The sequence below is a fragment of the Pogona vitticeps genome, chromosome 3 (assembly GCF_051106095.1).
Source record: "Pogona vitticeps strain Pit_001003342236 chromosome 3, PviZW2.1, whole genome shotgun sequence".
Lineage (NCBI taxonomy): Eukaryota > Metazoa > Chordata > Lepidosauria > Squamata > Agamidae > Pogona > Pogona vitticeps.
Window position 1 is genome coordinate 262,822,887 of NC_135785.1, and position 24,781 is coordinate 262,847,667.

The following is a 24,781-nucleotide window of genomic DNA, read 5'->3' on the forward strand; positions in this document are numbered from 1 at the left end:
GGACTCCCCTGTTACCTGAAAGAGAAGCACAAACAATGTGATGGATCGTTGCCATTAGTCTTTAAAAGAGGAGTCATTTCCCCTCTTCATTCAAAGCTGGTCTCCATGGGAAAAGCAAATAGACTATAAATAACTGGATGGCATGACATTTTAACAATTTCGGAGCTCATCGTCATGGCAATTAAAGAGTTGTGGCCTGTCACTGTGCTAACCAAAGTTTGAAGATTAATGGGAAAGCAACCAGTTTCTACTTCTTGCTTATAAGTTCTGATTTTAACCTGGCACACCTGGGAGCAGATTTACATAGTTAAGGGCAAAGCACAAGGAGGTCACTAGGTTTTGTTTTGAATACGAATTGAATTATTTAGGAACGAGGAATTGAATTATTTAGGAAGGAGGAATTGAATTGTTTAGAAACCATTATCGTTTTGCACTAAAAAAATTTAAGCCCGGAAAAAAATCTGACCTTCCAGGCTTATATTTTGCCCCTCTTTGTAATGAATGGAGATGGAAATGAATGGGTGTTGTTGTTTTTTAATGACCGGCATCCAAAGACTCCCTTTTCTTGGATGCCACAGCTTCATGTAGTGAAGCTGAAAGCAATGACATCAAGAGGCTAGACTTCATTACAAGCCTGGACTCCTAGCAGAGTCACCCAAGGCAGAACGATAACAATTCATGCAGCCTCTTCAAGACAGCTACTGGACAACATTGGTAGCTGAAACTAACACTGGTGGAGGAGGCAACAGTGTCGACACTGAAGTTAACTGTTAGTACTACACAGAAGGTGGTAGAGATAAAGCCCTGCTGAATTTTTCTTACCACGAGAACCCTATGATGAGACAGTCCATCATAATCAAACAGGAAATAGTGCTGGAAGCTTAGACTCCCAGGTGAGAAAGCAATCTATCAGCTACTGGGAACAAACACATCTGTCACTAATGACACAACTACAGTGTTTCCCCAAAAATAAGACAGAGTCTTATTTTAATTTTTGCTCCAAAAATGCATTAGGACTTATTTTCAGGGGATGCTTTATTTTTTTCATGTACAACAATGTATTTCATTGTACATTTAATTCAAATACAGTCATGTCATCTTCTTCTGGTTGTTGCACAATGGTGGAGGGCAGGGTTTCGTTTCACTGGGGCTTATTTTGGGAGTAGGGCTTATATGACGGGCATCCTTAAAAATCATACTAGGGCTTGTTTTCAGGCTAGGTCTTATTTTGTAGATCAAAGCTGGAAGGATGTCTATGGCTGACATAAGCAGAAGTGAAAGGAAAGTCTGATGCTGCACAACCCATATAATTGTAACATGGAGCTTGATAAGAATGTATCAAAGTAAACTAGAAACTGTAAAGCAAGAAATGGGACATATAAACATTACGGTGCTTGGTCGCAGTGAATGAAAGTGGACTGGAATGGGATATTTTCAGTCAGACAAATACAAAGTGTTCTGTTATGAAAACGACAGTGGGAAAATGACTTTTCTATTGTCAGAGCTTTTACTTCAGGGTCTGTTCACTGGCAATTCCAAACTTAACCACATTCTTTTTTTAAGAATACTTCTTCCAACTTCTAAAATTGTTTATACCAGGCACAGCATCTTCCAACGTGTTTTGCAGACTTTACTGTGCTTGCTTTCACAACAGCTTTGTGAGTGAAGCCTCTGATGTTTCCGTTTTTGAAAGAAAGAACTGAAGCTGACTGAAAGAGAGGTGCCCAATGGGATGAAGCCAAACGCTACATTTAGCTGCTGCCAAAAAGGATGGCAGCCCCCCCCCCGATAACCTACTAGAGACCATGTCTATCACTCTAATAGCGCTTTCAAAAATTTCACACTCTGCCATCCGATAACGGGGTAGTTGAGAACAAGGAAAGGGGGTCAACAAACAGTACTGTAGGTTGATATCAGAGTGCAATTAAGATATCTCTGCTTTACAGGATGGGCAGACAATAAGATATGAGGCTATCATTTCCGTTTCACTTTCACTTGGAGGGACATTGTGGCGCTGCGGGTTAAACTGCAGAAGCCTCTGTGCTGCAAGGTCAGAAGACCAGCTGTCGTAAGATCGAATCCACACGACGGAGTGAGCTCCTGTCACTTGTCCCAGCTCCTGCCAACCAAGCCCTTCGAAAGCATGCAAATGCGAATAGATAAAATAGGGACCACCTCGGTGGGAAGGTAACAGCGTTCCGTGTCTAGTTGCGCTGGCCACGTGACCACGGAAACTGTCTACAGACAAACGCCGGCTCTATGGCTTGGAGACAAAGAGGAGCACTGTGTCCTAAAGTCGGACATGACTGGACTAAATAAATGTTAAGGGAAACCTTTTACCTTTTATCTAAATCTATTCTGCAGTCTCCAGATTCTGATGCTTCTGCTCACCTATGGATAGCTCCTATCCTAGATTTCTCAGTGCCATTCCAAACAATTCAAAAGCCACACCTTCTTCTGATTCACACTTCATTTTAAGCAGAGTGTAATCAAAGTGCAGCTCTCCAGATGTGGTTAGACTACAGTTCCCAGGGCTTTCCACCACTGTCTATGCTGGCTAGGACTCATGGGAAGTGCAGTCAAACAGCATCTTGGAGGAGCACACTTTGCTCAGCCTGTTTTAAGAGGCAACCCAATGATTAAGAAAACATACCATCAAAATGCTAAACTGACTGATTTTACTATGTTATTCTGATTACAAAATCTGCTGGTAAAATCTAAGTGGGTCTGCGTCCTTTCCTTCCATGAACCATCATCCTACTGAGAAACAAGCACTCACTATCACTTCTCCCAAAAGAGCGAAGAAGGGTTCTTACCTGCAGAAAGACAGCTAGGGGCTGAAACGAAAGCAGCTTAGAGTCAAAGGATCAGAGGGAGATAAAAAGAATCACCAGAGTGCCACACATGTGGGTCTTTCTTCCCCTTAAGCTGATAACAAGAGTCTTCCCACCATCACCTCCCACGGATGGTGATTACCATTTACTTTACCTCCTGGGGACACCAATGAAAAAGGCAGCTAAATCCCTCTCCCTGGAGAAGCACGCTCATTCCTACAACATGTTAGGCATTTAATAAAGGAAAAGCAGAAACTGTAATCCTCGGGAGGAGGCGGAAGGCAATATATCAAATGCAAGCCTGTGACTGCCAAGCTGTAATAACTGCATCAAAGGGGACAAGACAAGCACAGGTTAAGGAAATGTTTACTCTCAGTTTGACTAGATTCATCTCGAGGGCCACATACTTTTTATATAGGATCGTAAATAATCTTAATTTCTAGAAGAAGGGGGAAAGAAGGGGTACCCTACATAAGATTTTCAATTTTTGGTCAAACCAGCGGGCTTTGTAATAGATCAGTTCCACTACCTCTTAAAATAAGGATTTTCTGCCCTGCAAAAATCTGACCACTACAGTGGTACCTCAACTTACGAACATCTCTACTTACGAACGTTTTGAGTTAGGAATTTTACTTTGACTTGCGAATGGAGCTTCGACTTACAAACAAAAAAACAACAACTTTCCTGCCCTTTTTTTGGACCTAAATTCATCTTAGGTCAAAAGAAGAAAAAAATAAAAAATTCTCTCTCTAGTGGTACACTAGGGATTAATCGGCTTTGCTTTAGTTCCTATGGGAACTAATGGCTCTACTTGTGAACAGTGCCTCGACATAAAAATGAAAAACAGCCAGAACGGATTAAATGGTTGTCAATGCATTCCTATGGGAAATTTTGCCTCGACTTACAAACTTTTTGACGTACGAACACCGTTCCAATACGAATTAAGTTCGTAAGTCGAGGTACCACTGTATTACTATATCCTGCCTTTGTAGCCACATTAAAAAATTGATCTCAACCGCAGGAGGTCACAGGCTCACCTAGCACTATCCCAACGCTCCTTACTAGCACAGATTTCTCCTTTCTTCTTACAAAACGCAAAAGACAGCACAGTGAGACTGCATTATGTCCAGTGGGCTCTTGATGCTGCCACCAGAATCCAGCTGGCATGGTGCAGCGATTACAGTCAAATGAGTTTTCGATGGAAGGCTTGACAGAATTGGTTTGAATTCCTCACTGAGCCACGAAGCTGATAGGAGGACCTTGGGTTGGTCACATTCTCTTAGCCCGATCAACCTCACAAATGGGTTGTGCCAACAAAGTGGTGCGGAGGAGAGCCCTACTCGCCAGCTTGAGCTCCCTCGAGCCAGGATATAGAATTGGGCAAGGAAATCAATCAATAAAGCATCTTAGCAGAAACTTGGTGACTTCGTTTCAAAAAAAAGCCATCTGCCTAGAAGGTTGCTGAAGCACAGCCGGGGGGGGGGGTGTTTAACGAAGGTGGGAGGCTCTTGATGGGGAGAGCTGACAAAGGTTTCCACGCTACAACATCTCTCTTAATAGGAGCACCGCAGGGACATGCTTTCAAAAATAAAATGTTTTAAGTCTGTTTTAAGTCCTTTTAAAGTAACCCTTCTACCTAAATACAGGGTTACTTACCTCTCACCAAGTACTGCAACATACCTTTCATTTATTGTGCTTTCCTGAACATGTGACAACACAAAATGGCAGCGAAAGATTTTAAAATACAATCCTAATGAATGCAAAATATCAAAACGCAGTATTTTTGCTGACGAACTTTACTTCCAGCATCAATTCAGGGGCAGGTGCTAAGTGAGCTCTAGAGCTCATTAAGTGTAATTGTTATGGGGACTAATAAATTTAGGGACACATTCTGAAATACTCATCTTTAATTTCCAAAGCTGATAGTAGGATTGTGTTGAATCTCTAGAAAAAACACGCCGCTGTAGAAAGCTTCTTTCAAGCAGACACAAAATACAAAGCTGGTGAAAAAAGGCCAAAGCACGGGAAGGTCTTTCCGGAGTCGAGTATTTGAACAGTGCCAACAAGCTCATTGAGGCAATATTTTCTTCCTGTGGTCCTAAGCCAGGGCTCTGGGAACAGATAAATCATCTCTGGCTGCAGACACATTAACATTCCAGGCCAGTACTGTGCGAGATGAAATGAGGACGAAAGCCAGCAAGCGCGCAGAGGGAGAATTCCTGTGCCACTGAAAGGAATAAAACCTCCCGTGCCCTCCAAAATCTGACGGAAAAACAAAGACGCTGGGGCTATCTTAGAGGTACAAATCATTCATAGTAATGTGGTCAGCAAGCTATCTGGAAAAAAAAAACCTCGTGCCTTTGGAAGGGGGCTCTTGGATTTTGTTTGTTTTAAAGAGTGACCGTGGAGTAAGGTTTCCAGAGGGGAAAACAGCCAGGTGCTCATTTCACACTCATGACTTACCAAAAGGTCTCTGGAAACTGGGTTGCACTGAACGAGAGGATAAGAAGGTTTCATAATTTCACAAGTAGGAATACGTACTTTCTAGGTATCTCATGCTTTATTCCATTCGTTCACGCCGCTTCTTCTTTCATTCTGCCTTCCACCAAAATGCTCTCTTTTGCTGTCCCCTCCCTCTCATGCACCAGCTCTTTACTATTGTTTATTTTCCTCAAGTTTCTTGCTCTCTTCCTCAGTCTAAAACTTCCTTCCACTCTCCTTATATCATTAGTAAATAAATGACACATCTTTCACTTAAAAATGTCAAGGTGTCTTACAATTACTTTTTAAAAGATAAAACAATGGATTATCAAAATAGGCAACAACAAACAATCTTGACAAAAACTAAAAATTAAAGACAGAAAAGTAGCTGTAGCAGCTCATCCAAAACTAGTATTTCATTAATAAAAGACAACAGGTTTATTTATTTTTATTTATTTATTTGATTTATACCCCACCCATCTGGTCTTCCGACCACTGGTTGCCATGACTTACAGTAATTGCTCCAATACAAGTCTAATTGGAAATAGGAGTCTGGCCATTTGGTAATAACTGATGTTGGAGCAATACCACTTCAGCCTGGAAGTGAAAGTTCTCATAATAGAATGCTCCTCCATAAAGAATAAATAAATATATTCCTGCAAACAAAAACTTAGTATCTCAGAGGAAGGCTCCAGTAAAAATGTTTTCCTCTTGTGGGATGGAGACTGTATTTTCTGTATGAAACACACTCAATCACACAAACTGCCATCAGCATTCTGAAGCAGTTCAACCCAACTACAGACTTATTTCATTTCTTATTTTAAAGATAAATATGCCACTTTACAGCTGTGTTTCCAAACTAGTTTCCATAGTATGCAACATGATAAAAATATATTATTTTTTAAAAAAAATCACAAATGCAAAAGATTTAGTACTAAAAATATGGAACACTGCAGCTGTAAGCAGGAACTGCTTATCTTTGAAGTTCTGGGAGAGTATGAACAAGTTGGCTTGGTGCCCCCAAAATAAAGAATGTGGTGCTACTTATAGCAGCGTGGCCTCGCTACACAGCTCATTGGGTGCAGAACCAGAGCTCCAGAATTCAACTTCCCAGTATCCTTTCCAGGCTTGTATAGCCTTGGTTCCAGAGTGCCCCAACAATTAGTTGGAATCAATTTGATGACACAAAGGAGGAGGAGGAGGAGGAGGGAGGGAGGGAGGGAGGGAGGGAGAGAGAGAGAGAGAGAGAGAGAGAGAGAGAGAGAGAGAATTCTAGGGAAGGAATTCCACAATCAGGGCATGATGTCCAAAAGGTTTCTCTTTCTGGTGACCATCAGGAAATGACTCTCCAAACATCACCATTAGATACATGAAGGCTGATATGGCAGATACCTGGGTTTTGGAGGTAAGCTTGAGCACTTTGATTGAATACAGAAATGAGCTGGGAACAAGCGAGCTTCTTTTCAGCCAGTGGTTCCCAATCTTGGGTCACCCAGATATTCTTCGACAAAAACTCCCAGAAGCCTTCACCACAAGCTGTGCTGGCCAGGATTCCTGGAACCTAAGAACACCTGAGGACCTAAGGTTGGAGAGTGCTGCTTTAAAGTGTCTTAACTAACAATCCATTATTGTTACATTACTGAACTCCTTATAGTAATTGACCGTGTCGGCCAACGTAGTCCTAAGAACCAGAATGCAGCCACTGAAAGCAAGTAGATAGCAAAAAATGGGCAGGTGATCATCTGTACCTCTACAGGTGAAAAGAAACTGAACTGTCTAGCACTGATCTATGCCACCTTCCAGACAAAAAATACACAAGGATCTGTCCCTTAGGCTCGCTCACTCTCTTTCTCTCACACACACACACGCACAGACACACACACACAAACACAATGACTACTTGACCTGCTTTTGTTTTTACCTATGAAACCTCTGAGCAGTATGACATTCATTTCGAGTTCATTTATCATCGAAAGGGAGGGGGAACGAACACAACGCCCTTGCCCTTGTAATGTTCTCAAACAACTTTCTGTAAGGCACCATTTTCCAAGGTTGGGAAAAACATTCCCATTTGCCAAAGAGAATCAAGGTTAGTGAGGGCGAGATGCTCCATGGCTGCTGCCATCCCATGAATTGTACAATCTGTCCTTAAGCATCTCAGGGCTCTTTTCCCTTTTAGAAGAAAGACCATGTTCTTTCACTCTCTTGTTTGCAAGAGATCTTGAATCAGCTACCTGAGAGCAATCCGGCAGGGGTTCGCACTGGAAACAAACATCAAGGTCTCAAGAGAAGGCAGGAAGTAACAATGGTCAACAAACGAGTCACGTGCCTCTGAAACAGCAACAGAGTAGTGCAAATCATACGATAAGGCTCGAACCCAATGTGCTGTTCTTTAGTCTCAGAAGTATAAACATTTCATTGCCAATCAAACTTAACAACCTACAAGCTTGCTGCTTGGATTTGGTTCCTCCAGACCTGATAAAAGCTGGGATTGCTCAGATGCATCCCACAAATAACTGATCATTTCCCAACACGAAGACATCCAACAGGAAGGAGTAGACACCCCTAGAACACATCAATACCATCACCACAAAGGGCCAGAGGGTGACATTCGGCTACCAGGTCAGCAGAAGATCAGGTAACTGTGGCCTCCCTCTCTCTCTCTATCTCTCTCTCTCTCTCTCGCAGAGCATTTAACAAAGCTGAAAGGATACAGCTCCTCATTAGGTATCCACAGACTCTGATTGGGATTGCAAGTCTATCTCCATCAAACCTCTAATCAGGTCTTCCTCTGGTCCTACTGCTGCAAAAGCTACTGTTTTATTCCTAGAGGCCACTTTGAGTTACCCTATTCCAGAATGCTATTTCGGAGGAATTCTGGAGATCTGCAAAAGGGGAAAACTTATGCCATACTGGACTATGAAACTCCATGATCTAACTGATCACATTGATCGTGGGTCTGGTCCAGCATGGAGGTTCTTATGATAAATGGCAGGTGCCACGTGAAAAAAAAAAAACACCCAGCAGATATTTCCCATCTGAGTAAATACATGTTGGGGGGGTTGTTATGAAAATATAGAGCCATCTCTAGGCAACAAGACTTGTTTTGTTCTCTTTTGCAATTCAGATTTAGCTCGCTCCACACAAAAAGAGGGAGAAGTGAAGAGCTCTTTTGATATATTTTCTGTCTCACTTTTCTCCTCCATCCTCAAGTTTTCTGTTTCAGGGTTTTTAAAGGAAAAACCACTTGTAGGACAATTCTTTACTTCCTGAGCAGCCAAGACAAACATCTAAGGACTACAGCCATTCAACTGATTCATCAGTGCTCTCTGCATGGGCTCTCGTGGCAGCGACATCTTAAGTTTTCCTACCTTTCGTGCATTCAGTTACATTCCTAGGGACCTTGTTAAGCATTTCCACATTTGAATTTGCCTTCCATTTCCTTTTTCAAGAGCTTCCATCTCTCCCTGGGATCTCCAGCAGGGCAAAGAAAGGTCATACGAGCGCCTTATTAGCCAGTGTGCACATTCACTTGGTCCGTGAATTCCATACAATTTTGTTCAAAGCACTCTTCAACAGAGAATTTCTACAACTCTCTGTTTCCAGCAGGATGGCTCTACCATTCATCCTCAAACCTCTCACTTTACCTTTCTCTGGTGGAAACAAAAGATACCCTGTTCCCCCGAAAATAAGATTTAACCTGAAAAAAGCCATAGTAGGATTTTTCAGGATGCTCGTCATATAAGCCCTGCCCAAAAAATAAGCCCTAGTTAAGTGAAAACCCGCCCTCCATCATTGTGCAGTAACCAGAAGATGACATGACTGTATTTGAATAAATGTAGATGGTTGTACATGGGGGAAAAATAAAACATCCCCTGAAAATAAGCCCTACTGTGTTTTTTGGAGCAAAAGTTAAGATCTTATTTTCGGGGAAACACAGTACTTCAAGTGGAGAGCAGTCATGGAATGGCAAGAAAATAACAAACGTACAGCTGTAAATGACTGAAAGAACCAGATGGAATCTTCAAAGCATCTGTTCTAAATGCACCTTGTTATTTTGACTCTCTTCAATCTTGCTTTATCTTCTTTGGTGTTACACTCAGTTGCCAAGCAGCTGCAGACCGATATTCTGCATTTGGCCCACACTTCTCCAATACAAAGAGATACTGGGTTGAATCCAGATTAAATTAACTAAATCCCACTCAAATAAATGTGGCTTAAGCCATGACCAATGTTTCTCCTGTATTGCAATGGTATTCAAATTCTCTTCTTGCTTACTATCTATATTTCCTGCAATTTTCATGTTGGCTGAGACTGATTTCTTAAACTTACCCTCCATGCCCATAATCTCATTCTCAATTCTGACACCACATCTAACCCAGGATTACACATGCCTTGGACTCAGAACCCAAAGCAAGTTTTGACTTCCCAGTCAGGCAAACCAAATTACAGAGAATCATTAAGTTGGAGGGGGCCTATAAGGCCATTGAGTCCAATCCCCTGCTCAAGACAGGAATGCAAATCAAAGGGTATCTTCCAGGTGGTCATCTAAATTTCTCTTGAAGGCCTCCAGTGTTGGAGCACTCACCACCTCTCAAAGTAACTGGTTCCATTACTGTACTACTCTAACAGCTACGAAGTTTTTCCTGATATTCAACCAAAATCTGGTTGCCTGGAATTTGAGCCTATTGTTGCGTGTCCTTCAACCTGGGATAATTGAGAACAGATCTTGCCCCTCCTCTATAGGGCAGCCTTCCAAGTACTGGAAAAGTGCTATCATATCTCCCCTCAGTCTTCTTTTCTCAAGGCTAAACATGCCCTATTCTTCTACATTTGGTCTTCAGAATTGTGCAAATTTAAGTTTTTGTTGTGTACTATACTTTGTTGCATTATTTTACTTTGTTCCAGGCTGGCTCGAATAATTTATTCCACCAAATTCTAAATTACTTATGTCTGCCAACACGTTTCATATTTTTATTTTGGCTCTTGAACTGCATTTCCTGGTCTCCTTTCTTTTATATGATTACCCTTACCTTGGCTTTCTTACCATTCATTTTATGGTGGCCATTACCTAATTTACTGAGTAACCTCCGCAGAACAGCTAAACTGTCATCTAGCTTGCCAGCCGGTCATGAAATGCAGATTATCAGTTCATACAACAAATCACAAAATTATTATCATTGACCACATCTTCAATATTTGTAACCATGCAAAGGAATTTATAGCTCTCTCAGAACATGGATTAGGGTGAGAGATGATGAGTTACTTGAGACAGCTTCATGGATCAGCAAAGATCTCAAACTGGGGTTTTTAAATCTAAAACCTCTGGATAGTAGTTTATTTACCCCATACCTGCACAGTCTTTGCAGCAGTCAAAACACAACCCGTGGGGGTTTTCAATTTCTTTTCATAGTGTCTGAGACGTTCAACTAGAAAAGCTCCAGTCTGACTCAACATTATACACATAGCTCTTACAAACACTTCAAGAAGTGCTGGTACCATTAAATGCCCTGCTGAGGTCAATTCTGTACCACTGGTGATAACTGAACAGTCTAACCCCAGATATAAGTATTCTCTCTGCTGACCCTTCCTGGGAGAGAAAAATTTTACCCATACTCCAAATTTAATGTTGGCATTTACATATTTGAAAATCTTATTCTATGTAGGTCTGCTGCCTTAAACTTTAAAGGATGTTACCAAAACAACAACACCTAACCTAACATGTAAACATAAACTATTTCTTTGCAGATCCACTGAATGTAAATATCCTTTCTTAGTCAGAAGTTTTATAATGACAGAAGGCAAAAAGAAACATGCCTTATAGTTAATTGTCAAAGACTAAAGGGCAGCATTAAAAAAAATTAAATACTTACTTAATACTACCAATGACATCTAAAACAAGCGAAATCAATCTCCACATGCAAGTCCACACACACTAACTCTCAAAATATAAACAGGCAGGGAAGATGATGGTTCCTCAGTATGTATTACTAGAAAAATCTTAAGATGCCTGAACTCATAGATATTTAATGCTGGCTCTTCTTATTTTGAAATATTTATTCAAGCCTCTGTATGTCTGGTGCATAGAAATGTCACGCTGGCACCTACTTGAACTCTGGAATTGTTTTTTAAATCCTTATCAGTATGAGTTTTCTATAGATTAAGGACACATTTTGTCAGTGATGGGGAAAATGCACATTTTTCGCTTCACACAGCTACCTTATTTCCTCTGACTTTCAAAACTGTATAATTACTATTACCACTCAGTGGCAAACAGGAATAAATCAAATTGTGCCTTCGACAAGAGGAGCTAAATTACATTACAAGATACCTGGGGGAGCACCTCCGAGTTTATTACAGTGAGGTTAAATCTACTGCCCTCCACAAATCTTTGGCAATAAAATTAGGTAAAAGATTGGTTCATTCGCTGTAGAAATATTACAGATTTGAGGACTGGGAGTTGGGTGAGGTGGGGGCAAGGATAAAAGCAATGCAGCCCATCCTCAAACCTGTTGTTTCAATCGCATCCAGATCAACAGAGTAAAAGAAGCTCAACATGAACAAAAAAGCATGAATGCTTTTCAAAACCCAGTATGAATACATATGCATAGGTAAATGTGAAGGTTCCCCTTGACATTTAGTCCAGTCGTGTCCAACTCTAGGGCATGGTGCTCATCTCCATTTCCAAGCCACAGAGCGAGCGTTTTTTGTCCAAAGACAGTTTCCATGGTCACGTGGCCAGCGCAACTAGACACGGAATGCCGTGACCTTCCCACCGAGGTGGTCCCTATTTATCTACTCACATTTTTGCATTTTGCATCCTTTTGAACCGCTAGGTTGGCGGGTGCTGGGACAAGCGACGGGAGCTCACTCCATCATGTGGATTTGAACTTACGACTGCTTGGTCTTCTGACCTTGCAGCACAGAGGCTTCTGTGGTTTAACCCGCAGCGCCACCACGTCCCTCACATATGCATACACACATGCGAAGATCTGGTTTTGTTTTCCACAATTACTCATAATACCTTTTGCAGGTATATTCTTCCCACCAAAAAAAATCATAAAGGATCCTACATCAAAAGAAAGGAAGCTGAATTTTTTAAAAAAGAGATGAAACCACATATAAATGCATCTAAAAACCATTTCCTTCTAAAGGAGTCTCCTATGACATTTCCCTGCCTTCAGAAGGGAAAGGAAGAACTCATTACAGAGTGTCTGCCCAGAGTCTACACACCCTCTTTCCAACACATTTCATGATTAACTCATACCAGGATTACAAATGTGAAAACCTGAGACAAATATATCTAACACTGATTTATGAAACACTTGGGGCTCTCTAAGAGGACACATGGAAGGTAAATACAGTATCTTATCACAAATCACAAAAATAAGCAAATCTCATCATTTCACCCACTACAATAATTGACTACACAGAACAGAAAAATACACAAAATGCTCAACTAACACAGAACGTTAAGAAATCAACCACAACCGGTATACAGTCACAAGTAACTACACTGGCTTCTTTTCTGAGATTTACTCTGATAGAATCATATAACTGGGCGTCACTAACAATACTCTGGCCATTTCTTCAAAATATTAACCTCCTGGAAAGCTCTATTCCCAACACTCTCAATAAAAAAAATTATTCCATCAGTTTCTTTCTTTCAGACATCTCCAGGGCATTTATTGCTCTGGAATTTAAGAAATCATTCAAGTAATGCTAGATTTCCAGTTCAGATCATAAAGAACGGGAAAGAACTTGCAGATACAATCAACAGAACTCCCTTAGCGAAGAGACAAGACTCGCTGGTTCGTGAAGAAGGGTTTTCCGGGTGACTTTCTAACTGATGTTCACATGATGGTCATGGCTGAATTTTCAAGGGAAAAGGGGAAAACATGGACAAGAAAAGACGGCTTGAAAAGTAACCAGAAGAATATGGTTTCTTCTGGAAAACTTTATTCTGAACATGGTGTGTGCACCACTTGAGAGCACACACAGAATGTGCAGGTGAAGACTAGATAGTAGCTTTTATGATTACAGATATAGAGAACAGGCAATTAATTAGAAAATGTCAGGAATTCTTTGCTCCCTCGGTGCACAACTTACTGACGGACTGACAACCTTTTCCCCTGCATAATATCAAGGAATTTACTTTTTACTTTCCTAAATGTACCTGGGACTTGAAAATCAGCTTAAATGTAGATATTTATAGACAGATGGCCACAACATGCGTGGAACATTGAGATTCTACACAAATTCCACACCATAATCTTGTCTTCTTTGTTTAGAACAGGGATGGCCAAGGGCCATAGTTTCAGCTTTGCCAGCTCAGCAAGCGGGAGGGGCTAAAAAGGAAGGGGATGAAGCCAAACAGGCTAATTAATATGTGGCTGTGTATTGTAAATGTTGCCACAATGAGCTTATGTTAACTGGAAAAGGGGATTTTAACTTTTTTTTTTTACGAAAATGGCAGTTTAATGAAACAAAACTTGTGTGTTCTCGAGTGACCATTTAAAAAAATAATTTGGGGGTATGGGAGGCCCAGGAGAGATGACACAATGGCATATAACTTATTAAAAGGGCAGGGTGCAAAAATATTTTTTGGGAGGGGGTCATTTTGCACATTGCTCACTCATTTTAATACTGTTGAATATTCATCTTCATGCATATTACACAGACAAACAAAGAATCAAGCTCATGGATGACATGAATACATATACTCAGCCTCTCCTGACCTTTATTCCCTTATAGCAGTCTTCAGATTTTTCTGCTGGAACAGTCTGTGTCTGTTCCAATATATCATTCTCCTTCTGCATTCTATGTAAGTTTACCTTTCATGCAATTCATGAGTCATAAGCCATCATTTCATTCTTTCGCCACATCTCTCTCTCTCTTTTTGCTCCTTGAACTGCCCTACTGCTCATCTCTGCATGTCAACTGAAGTTGACCCAAATGCCCATCTTACTAATTTGCTACCAAAAAGGTTTTGCAGACTCTCTTCTGCCTCTTACAGGAGCAGGAATGAAACCGATTTCTAAGGCACTTCACCACGCTTCCTAAGAGCTACAGTACATCTACAACTGTGTAATGAATTGGTCCAGGAAAACTAGAATCCTTGGGTCACTTAACTCCTTGGGCTTGGAGTAACAAAACGATTCAAAAAAGCAACAATCACCTTATGCCAGGGATGTTGGTAAATCTTTGTAACCAATCCCCACCTCCGAGTGTGAGTGGTGGGATTCGAGTCCCAAAACCCAAACCCAAGTCCAACTCTCCAAGTCCTCATTCCTGCCCACCCCCAAGGATTGGGACTCGGGACTCAGACTGCACATACACCAGCCAGCTGATAGGCCAACATATGTGCAGAGATAGCGAGCTGGTGTCCATTCACGACCTCATCCTGGAGGAGGATGCAGACCTGGCATGCATAACCGAAACATGGATTGGCGGAGAGGGGGGTCCCCCCCTAGCACTCATCTGTCCGCCCGGTTATGCTGTCCAACACCAGGGTAGACTGGAAGGACGGGGGGGGGAGAGTTGCCATTGTTTACAAATCCATCCTAGAGGTTACTAGGCGCTCCTCGGTGGTAAAGCCGGGTCTGGAGGCTCTCCACGTGTCGATAGGGGCCAGGGACGGTATTGGGATCTTGCTGGGTTACCGTGCTCCCCGCGACCCAGCCATTTCCCTACCGGAGCTGGTGGACTTTGTCTCTGCAGCACTGTTGGTCTCCCCAAGGCTGTTGGTTTTGGGGGACTTCAACGTGCATGCGGAGGCAGAGATCTCCGGTCCAGCTCTTGAGTTCTTGGAGACCATGGCCTTCTTGAACATGTCCCAACATGTCAACGGCCCCACCCACGTGGGTGGCCACACACTTGACCTGGTTTTTTCTACCAGTGGGAGCGAGAGTGGTCCGATGGTGACTGACCTTGAGTCGGTCCCTTTGTCATGGTCGGATCATCACCTAATAAAATGTAACCTCAACATGGCCCTCCCCCCTCGCAGGGAGCAGGGACCTATTGTTATGGTCCGCCCTCGAAGACTACTGGATCCGAATGGATTCCAGGATGCCACGAGAGGAGTTCCGACTGACCTGGCTGGCGCTCCTGTCGAGGCTCTGACAGTCAGCTGGTTCGCCGCTGCGGCTAGGGCTGTTGACACAATCGCACCTAAGCGCCCTCTCCAACGCAGAGCTCGCCTGGCTCCTTGGTTTAACCAGGACCTCCGGGCGCTGAAGCGGATAAGGAGACGGCTAGAGCGCAAATGGAGAAAGGACCCGACGGATCACAACTGGATCGCTGTTAAAGTCGCCACTAACCTTTACCTGTCCAAGGTAAAGGCTGCCAGTCGAGCATACTTCGCTAACCGGATAAGCGAAGCGTCCAACCAGCAGGCGGAATTATTCCGTATAGTGCGCGACTTATCCGGAATTGGTACGGGTGATGGGCCTCCCCCTAGTCTTACACCAGACCAATTTGCAGCATTTTTTAAATCAAAAGTGGAGGCCATCCGCCGGGACCTCTCTCCTTATTTGAACACAGTGAGTCGAGCTGAGATGTCCAGCGCTCCGTCTTGCCCGGTAACTTTTGATTCTTTTCAGCCAGTCACGCCTGACACTGTGGCCAGGGCGCTTGATCGCTGTCGTGCCACCACCTCCTCCCTTGACCCTTGCCCGGCCTGGCTAATCAAAGCAGCCAGGCCGATAACAATGGAATGGGCCACTGTAATAATAAATGGGTCTCTCCTTGAGGGCAGATTTCCATCTGCCCTCAAGGAGACACTCATTAGGCCCATTAGGAAGAAACCAAGTTTGGCGGCGGACGAGATTGGCAACTATAGGCCCGTCGCCAATGTTTCTTTCCTAAGCAAGGTGGTTGAGAGGGTGGTGGCCGACCAGCTTCAGGCGCACCTGGATGAAACAGATGCCCTGGATCCATTTCAGTCGGGCTTCAGGCCGCGCCATGGTACAGAAACGGCATTGGTCGCCCTGTGCGATGACCTCTTGAGGGAGGCCGACAGGGGCAATGTGTCCCTGCTGGTCCTCCTCGATATCTCAGCGGCCTTTGATACCATTGACCACGGTATCCTCCTGGGGAGGCTCTCCGAGTTGGGAATTGGTGGCCTGGCATTGGCCTGGCTCCGTTCCTTCTTGGGGGACCGCCCCCAGAGAGTACAGCTTGGGGAGAATGTCTCGGCCCCGTGGAGTCTCAACTGTGGGGTTCCACAAGGGTCGATTATCTCCCCAATGCTATTTAACATCTATATGAGGCCGCTGGGTGGGGTCATCAGGGGATGTGGAGCTCGGTGTCATCAGTATGCTGATGATACTCAGCTGTACATCTCCTTTCCACCTACCACAGGAGATGCCATTCTGTCCCTTCAGCGCTGCCTGGGGACCGTACTGCAATGGATGCAGGAGAACGGGCTGAGGCTGAACCCGGACAAGACGGAGGTACTGAGGGTGGGCGCTCCCACAGTCGGGTGTTTGGGAAACTTCCTCACTTTTGGGGGGGCGACCCTCCCCGCCAAGGATGGGGTCCGCAGCTTGGGGATCCATCTGGACCCGGCGCTCACCATGGAATCCCAGGTGGCGTCGGTTGTCCGAACGGCCTTTTACCACCTTAGGCGGATAGCCCAGCTGCGGCCCCATCTCGAGGTGGGGGCGCTCACTACGTTGGTGCATGCGCTCGTAATCTCAAGATTAGACTACTGTAATGCGCTCTACGTGGGGCTGCCTTTGAGGCTGCTGCGGAAATTACAGGTGGTGCAGAATGCGGCGGCCAGACTACTCAGTGGTGTGAAAAGGTACCAACATATTTCGCCCACCCTGGCCGCATTGCATTGGCTGCCCATCCGTTTCCGCATCGACTTCAAAGTATTGACGCTTACTTATAAAGCCCTAAACGGCTTGGGGCCTCGATACTTGACGGAACGCCTATTTCCACCAAGTTCTACCCGTGTCACTCGCGTGAGTCAGGAGGTGAGGCTGAGGAGCCTAACGCCGAGGGAGGCCCGGAAAGAAAAAACAAGAAATCGGGCCTTCTCGGCAGTGGCTCCTCACCTCTGGAATAACCTTCCCCCTGACATTCGCGCGGCTCCCTCACTGGGTACTTTTAAAAAACAACTAAAAACTTTGATGTACCGGCAGGCTTTCCCGTTTATTAATTCCTGATCACCCTTCCTTTTTCCTCCTTAGTTTTCTCTCATCTTGTTGTAATTTTTCCTTTGTATGATTTATTTAACCGTATTGTTGTTGTTTATTGTTGTAAGCCGCCTAGAGTAATCTTGGTTGATTAGATAGGCGGGATATAAATAAAATAAATAAATAAATAAAATAAATATTCCTGAAACCCATAGGGACTCAACAACACTACCTGGACAAATGGGTCCATGTTGCAAGTCAAGTCCTGAGTCCCACCAGAAACCCCCAAGTCGAGTTACTGGTGCGACATGAGTTGGACTCACAGGCAAGTCACGAGTCGCAAATCCCCCTCCCTGTCTTAAGCGCCATGCTGCTGACAAGAAAGGATAAAAAATGTGTCACATATTCCAAATCACATTGCTAATTATCAATAAATTTAGAAAAGAAAAGTAAATGGAAATAGGAATCACAACGTGCAATGATTAAGGAGAAACTCTATATGTCTCTTATGAAAACTGCTCTAAAGACAAAGTCTTCAAAGAAACGCTTTAAAGCAGCCTTTTCCATGCCCAGTCCCCCAAGGGAACTGGACTACAAAGCCCATCATCCCCAGTCACCATGGCCGATGTTTAAGGATGATCAGGATTGTACTACAACAGTAGCATCTGGAGAAGCTTGAGAAAGGGTGATTTATAAGGATGGACATGCAACAAAAATAAATACCGTATCTGACACCTGCACAATGGAGCCTTTTCCACATATTTTGGCCACATTCATTTGCTACAATACCAACAACTTTTCTTGATCAGAATTCACATGTTTATGTCCATTGCAAAGTTCACAACTGTAACTTACAAAGAGTTGTTTTTGTTAATGCAGAAGGCAGCTTCCTTCAGCGGATAGTCTAGTAACTTTTCTAATGTGTGCAAACTGAAGATTAGCTAGAATTCAAAGTCACACCCAGTGTGAAAAACAAGCTGAAATGTTACGTGTGATCATGCTTGAACAGAGAAGCCTTATCAAACAAAACCTGATGCTTTTGAAGAAATTATGTGGTTTGCAACTAATTTCTGTGATCACCAAAAATATACCTAAAGCAATTCACTTTACAGATGTGTTAAATGTATTATCCAAATTTACCAGCTGACTGCGGTGTAGCTTAGTGTTTATTGCATGTTATAGCTGTACTATTTCAATGGTTGCATTGAAAAGAACCCATACACAATTAAAACCAGTTGTGAGGAAGAAGCAAAGCTGGACCTGGATTTCCTAAAACTAATAATAATCTTTGCACTTGAAAGCAAGTGAAGAGGACTGCTCTGGTGTGATACAGACCAGGCACAGGTGTTATTACTTAAGAGAGCTAGGTCTCAAAGCAAAGTTTCACCATATAACTAGTCTTACCTGTATAGGCCATATTTTTAGGGTTTCCATAGGGAGCCCCAGGTTGAACAGGGCTGTAAACAGGATTCATTGTGGAAGACGTGAAAACTCTGAAAGACAAAGGAAAACCAAATGTGGAAAAACAGTTGGCCACATTCAAAAATAGACATTTGAAAAATAACAGCAAATTAGGGGTGGAAAACAGGGTTAGATTGGGTACAGAAAAGGACTTACCATCTAAGTTCTAAAAAAATCCTTTTAGAATTTGAATGTGAAACACAATTAAGTGAAAGAAAGCATAATAAGATGGGCAGTCATGCATTTTACAGCAGTATAGCCTCGAGGTTATGAATGACAGACAGTGCTGAAGTTCTGTTTCATCAAGCAAAAGGCACAGCTGGCTTATCAGCTGAAACGTTTTTTAAAAACTGCTCCTTGCCCTCCACACATCCAGTAGAGGTGTGAGATCATAGAGTACCCCAAACTACAGGTCTAATCTTTCAAAAAATTATTGATGCCCATCCTATGATTTCCAAAACCCAGCACCAGATTACATTTCAGCTTTTCATGACCCTTCCTGTCCATTCCAGTCCTTTCTGGGCTTCCACTGTCTCCCTAGAAGGAGACGCACAAATAAGTCCAGGTGCCCCCATAGCTCTAAACTCCGGATCACATTCTATTGTGGTCGCAAGACCAGATAGGCAGGATATAAGAATGAAAAAAAAAGCAAAGCGTGCTGCTTATATACCGCCCCATAGCGCTTCAAGCACTCTCTGGGCGGTTTACAATTTAATCATGCAGGCTACACATTGCCCCCCCAGCGTGCTGGGTACTCATTTTACCAACCTCGGAAGGATAGAAGGCTGAGTCAACCTTGATTGAACCTGGGATTGAACCCCAGGTCGTGAGCACAGTTTTAGCTGCAGTACAGCGATTTAACCACTGCGCCACGAGGCTGAATGAATGAATGAATGAATGAATGAATGAATGAATGAATGAATGAATGAATGAATGAATGAATAAATAAATAAATAAATAAATAAATAAATAAATAAATGTTGGTGGTGATACAGCCACATCTTAAATATTCCCTACAGCTTGAAAAAAATCTACTAAGGGCCATCATAGGTTGGATGCGGCTTTATAGCACATCATTCTATCCATGAATTTTAACTGCCAAGTTCAACAAAAGATCAATCAAGAAGGAGTCGGTATCCATGTGAAAAATTTCAAACAAAACCGGAAAAGTAGAAGTATAACATAATCTAGACTAGCCATTCTCAACCTTTTTTTTGGGGGGGGGGTGATGGCCATAAACACAATATGAAAGAAATACAAGCTGAATCAGGATTGTATAAGTAGCATAACAAACCTTATAAGGCGGTGTGTGAAGAATTGTCTCCGGTCTATTGTTGTTGTTTAGTCGTTAAGTCGTGTCCGACTCTTCGTGACACTTCTGGTCCCATGGACCAGAGCACGCCAGGCCCTGGTTTGTGGCCCCCCCTTCAAATGTGCCAGGGTGCCCCAGGAGGCCATATGGCCTCCCCCCCCCCCCCCCGTGGAGAATGATGGCTCTCCCACTGCCACTGCTGAACTGGAGAAAAGTTAGGTTTGAGTGCAAAATGCTGAGCAAAAATAAAGCTCTTGCCAGGGACCAGATTGTAACAGAACCCTCGATCTACTGGCCAGCATTTCGACAGGATGTTAAACAAAACCACAAGTACAGAGGCAGGTCCATGGGAACATGGAGGAATTGCCAATCTTTGATGGCTTACTTGTTTTACAGACAGACAGGGCTTGGCTAGATGCCACTTCATAGCAAAAGCTAGCTTCATATTTATCTCTCTGCTGTCAGACCAACACACTAACTTAAACATTCTCTGTGCCAAGCACACTGACAGCTTCTTCAGTGCTTATCTTAACAGTGATGCTCTAGGAAGAGAACCATCTTTTTAAAAAATTAATAACCTTCATGCCCATTATCTGACTAATAAAGATTATTAGATAGAACCAAGGTCTTTTCTCTCTTTTTTATTTCGAGAAAACGAAGGAACCTGGGAATCTGTGTCTAGTACTGTCAGTTAAGCTACTATTCAGTTAATCATCTTAATGAAGCACATTCTTTGCTCTGATTAGTGAAGGGAAAAATCAGTCATTAAGCTTTATTAGGCAAGCCATTTGTCACCACAGCTACCTAGACAGTTTTAAACATGGTAGCCATCACGCTTAAACACTTCTAGATTTCTTTTTTAAAGGAGTTTGCTTCATGAAATAATAATTCAAACACACAACAAGATGGACACTGATGAGGACGAGCAATTTGTTCAATCATTAATTCTTCCCTTTTAACCTCCAGATAGCAAACAAGCCTAGCAAAATTTGGCTTGACAATTAGTATTTAATTAATCCACTTTTTGCAGTTTCCACTGTATTAGCAGCTCCCCAAAGAGAGAAAATATGAGACAGTAAAAAGCCAAAATATGAGGGGCTTTTGAGGAGGGGTTCTGAAGGGAACAATCCAAAAGTCCAAAGCAAGGTGAGGTCAATTAACAGAGCTGTTAATTCACTACACTTCTGTTGACACTCTTGAACTCCAAGAATTCTAGAAGGCACTAGGATGGGGAGAATTACACTGGTATAAGTAGCTCAGTCAACTTCAGAGAACAAGTGTTAATTCAAAAAAAAATTATATTCAGCATAAAATTGGTTTCAGTTCCTCCCAGGATAAACTTTTTTTTGCTTGCACCCAAGCTTAAATAACATCATGCTCTCTGAAGCCTTGTTTGTATTTTTCACTTTGACTGCCATGTTCCTTCCCCAGCTGAAGACTAAAAGTATACAATTCCCTTCTCCCACTTTCCTCTAACTCTCCCCAAAGTTGTCTCCGTAATTTATCTAGATCAAGTTCTTCATTAAAAGACAACATTCAGAAACCAAGTTGACATTAAGTTTACTAAGTTCATTCTTGCTTTTAAAAAAAAACCCAACAACTCCCCAAACTTTGCCTCCAGAAACCTTACCGGCAAAATCCTATTACATAAAGTTACACCACTGTAAACTGGAACTGGCATATGAAAAAAGAGAGAGATCTGTCTCGTCTATCACGGTGTTCACACAATGGACAAGCGGAGACAATTCTTTGCTGGCATGCAGGGGAGTCCTGAGGCAGTGACTATCATTTTACCATATTGCAAATGAGAGCAAGCAGGTTTAGAAACAAGGGCCTTGCTTCAAGGGGCTTCTAGAACATTCATACCAATCAAGTGCACATTTAATCTTCTCAGTGGCATGGGACAGGCAAAAGGAAGGAAATGCAACTGAAAGCAGAAGGAAATCCACAGAGGGAACTGTGTAAGCCTGTTTGCTGCAAACACAGCAAAGATTCTTGGAACACCTTAAAGATTAAAGACATGTTTATTATGGGAAGAGCCGACCTCAGCAGGCAGAGGCGCAAAATGAGTTTCATTACAGCAGTTTGCACTATAGACAGGATAACAAAGAAGACATGAGGAAAATAAAGACTGAGCCCACAGAAACAAAAGGCCCCAAAGATAAGACGGAGGCATTGCTCCGATGCAGACATCTGCGTGTCCCCCCCCCAATAGCAACAGCTGCAGTTGCTTAGAAGCTGCCAACCAGCTTGGAGGCAGGAGGAGGCAGAACTCCAATAAGGAAGTCCTGAGAGCTTCCTACTAGCAAACAACCTCAGGACAGTCATCCATCATAAGCTGCTTCCATGTCTATCTATTGCATCTCTGCCTTGAAAGCGCATGATGGTTTCCACCGCCCCAGGAAGACGGGTTCAGATGAAGTGGAAACAGAGACACAATGGAGGTCAGCTCTCCTAGACTGTATCCCATCACTCTGTGGCTAATGTGTCAATCAAAGGAGGAGGCAGCGAGAGAAAAGGAAAGCGAAGCTCTACAAAGGCTCAACTTGAACTTTGCATGCTATTAAGAGGCTCCTTGCTGTACCGTAGAAAGCTTAAAACACACACACCAGTGTGATAAAATGGAAGCAAGAGCAGCGTCAACCAACAACTGGAGACGGAGAGCGGCAGACACTCAAAAAGAGGTTCAGTTGTCTTCATCTGCCTTTAGGATATTTTGAGAAAAGGGAAAAAGGAGGGAGCAGTTCTAAATCTTAGGGTTTTTTACACCGCTAAGAAACTGATTTCTAAAAGCAAAAAAATTAAGTAATGCTCCCCTTTTTATTAATGCAAGACATGATCTACAGGGCATTTCCCTGCTTTTGCATCGTTCCCATTCTTTTCACTGGGAATTCCACTGAAAAAGCATTCTGGGGAACTCTTAAAGCTTGTCTAGTTTCTATGTTTTCCAGAGAGCGAGTAAAGGCATCATCCAGAATCTTGCCTCAGACCATAGTGCAGCCTTGGAACTGTCCAACGTGCTGCAGTTTATATACAAGTAACCCTGATACTTGTTAAGTTGACAGACAGATGACTGCAGCTCAGTTGGGGAAGGTCCCTGCTCAGCTGTTATGCAGAAGGCCTCGCAGAAGATAAATGTGTACATAGACCTAGCATTGCAAGGAATGGTTTAAAAATGTCTGAATAAGTAAAATAACTTAAGTCAGTCAATAAATCCCTGGCATCCCCACATAGAGGCAGGAGAAATTTGTGTGTGAAAACCTGGAGAGCCACTGGAAAGCCCCTGCCAGCCCGAGGAGACAATAATGAACGATATAGACCCATTATCTGATCTAGTAGAAGGCATCTCCTTGTTTCAAGCTGCATGTTTCCTTGTAAGGCATGTATACTGCATGCACTTCTGTTTTGGTGAGATGATAGTTTACAGGTGATAGTTGAGAAATGCTTTTGTACGCCACTGAACACAAGATTACAACAACATTTAGAATGATTGGTTTTATTTTTATTAAAAATCCTTGACATGTTAATGTTTCATGAATTATATTTATTCAGGTTTCTAGGCTTCCCATTTCATCCCAGGCTAGAGATTAACAGTAATAATGAAACATAAATGCCGGACGACATACAACGCAGAGCATAATTCAGAATCTTGTTCAGCCATGCTGACAACATTCATCTACTGAGCTAAACATTTGGCAATGATTCCAAAATATGAATGGCTTTATGAAGACAAATAAATTAGAATTCCTAAACATTTTCGAGATGGTCTGTCTGCACAGGTTTTCCATCCACCCCTCTAAATATCTGGTCCACAGGGGTTTTCCGTTCAACACCTCCCAACCCTACTTAGGTACCTCCTACTTATTGGCCAGAACTGAGAAAAGGTGGTCTTTCTCCAGCACTGAGCAAGGAAAGGCAGTTTTCTGCACAGAAGGTCTGAGGGTGGCAGGAAGAGAAGGATTTGAGAGGAACAAGAGGTTTTTCCCCACCCTACTCTAAACTAAAGGTAAAGGTAAAGGTTCCCCTTGACATTTTTAGTCCAGTCGTGTCCAACTCTAGGGAGCGGTGCTCATCCCTTTTTCAAGCTGTAGAGCCAGCACTTGTCCGAAGACAGTTTCCGTTGCCACATGGCCAGCGTGACTAGGGAACGCCGTTTTACCTTCCCACCGAGGTGGTACCTATTTATCTACTCGCATTTGCATGCTTTGAAACTGCTAAGTTGGCGAGGAGCTGGGACAAAGCGACGGGAGCTCCCTCCATCGTGTGGATTCGATCTTATGACTGCTGGTCTTCTGACCCTGCAGCACAGGCTTCTGCCCGCAGCGCCACCACGTCCCTTACTAAACTACGTCCCTTACCTAAACTAGGTAGCATTATTATGGGCAATCTCATCTATGCTGTGGAATCACCACACCATAAAATCACAGGATTCTATTTATTTATAGCTTTATTTAAACATTTCAATCCCACCTTTTCTCAGCAGATGTCACATTAGGATGCAGACATTTAAGCATGGTCATTATTTATTTATTTATTTATTTATTTATTTA

The 24,781-nt window shown here is 42.9% G+C and overlaps 1 protein-coding gene across 12 annotated transcripts in view; it reads right to left on the reverse strand.

Annotated features, from left to right (window-relative positions):
- FAM168A (family with sequence similarity 168 member A) overlaps window positions 1–24,781 on the reverse strand; it is a 156,190-nt gene that overhangs the window by 81,313 nt on the left and 50,096 nt on the right. For 10 of the 12 annotated variants that reach the window (XM_078390224.1, XM_078390226.1, XM_072993441.2 and 7 more), the window contains one exon: window positions 18,863–18,951. In XM_078390224.1, coding sequence (XP_078246350.1) covers window positions 18,863–18,932 — 70 coding nt within the window. In that variant the 5' untranslated portion in view covers window positions 18,933–18,951. Of the gene's footprint in view, window positions 1–18,862; window positions 18,952–19,075; window positions 19,221–24,781 lie in introns of those variants that run through there. The other 2 variants (XM_078390227.1, XM_078390223.1) reach the window with 2 other exon arrangements.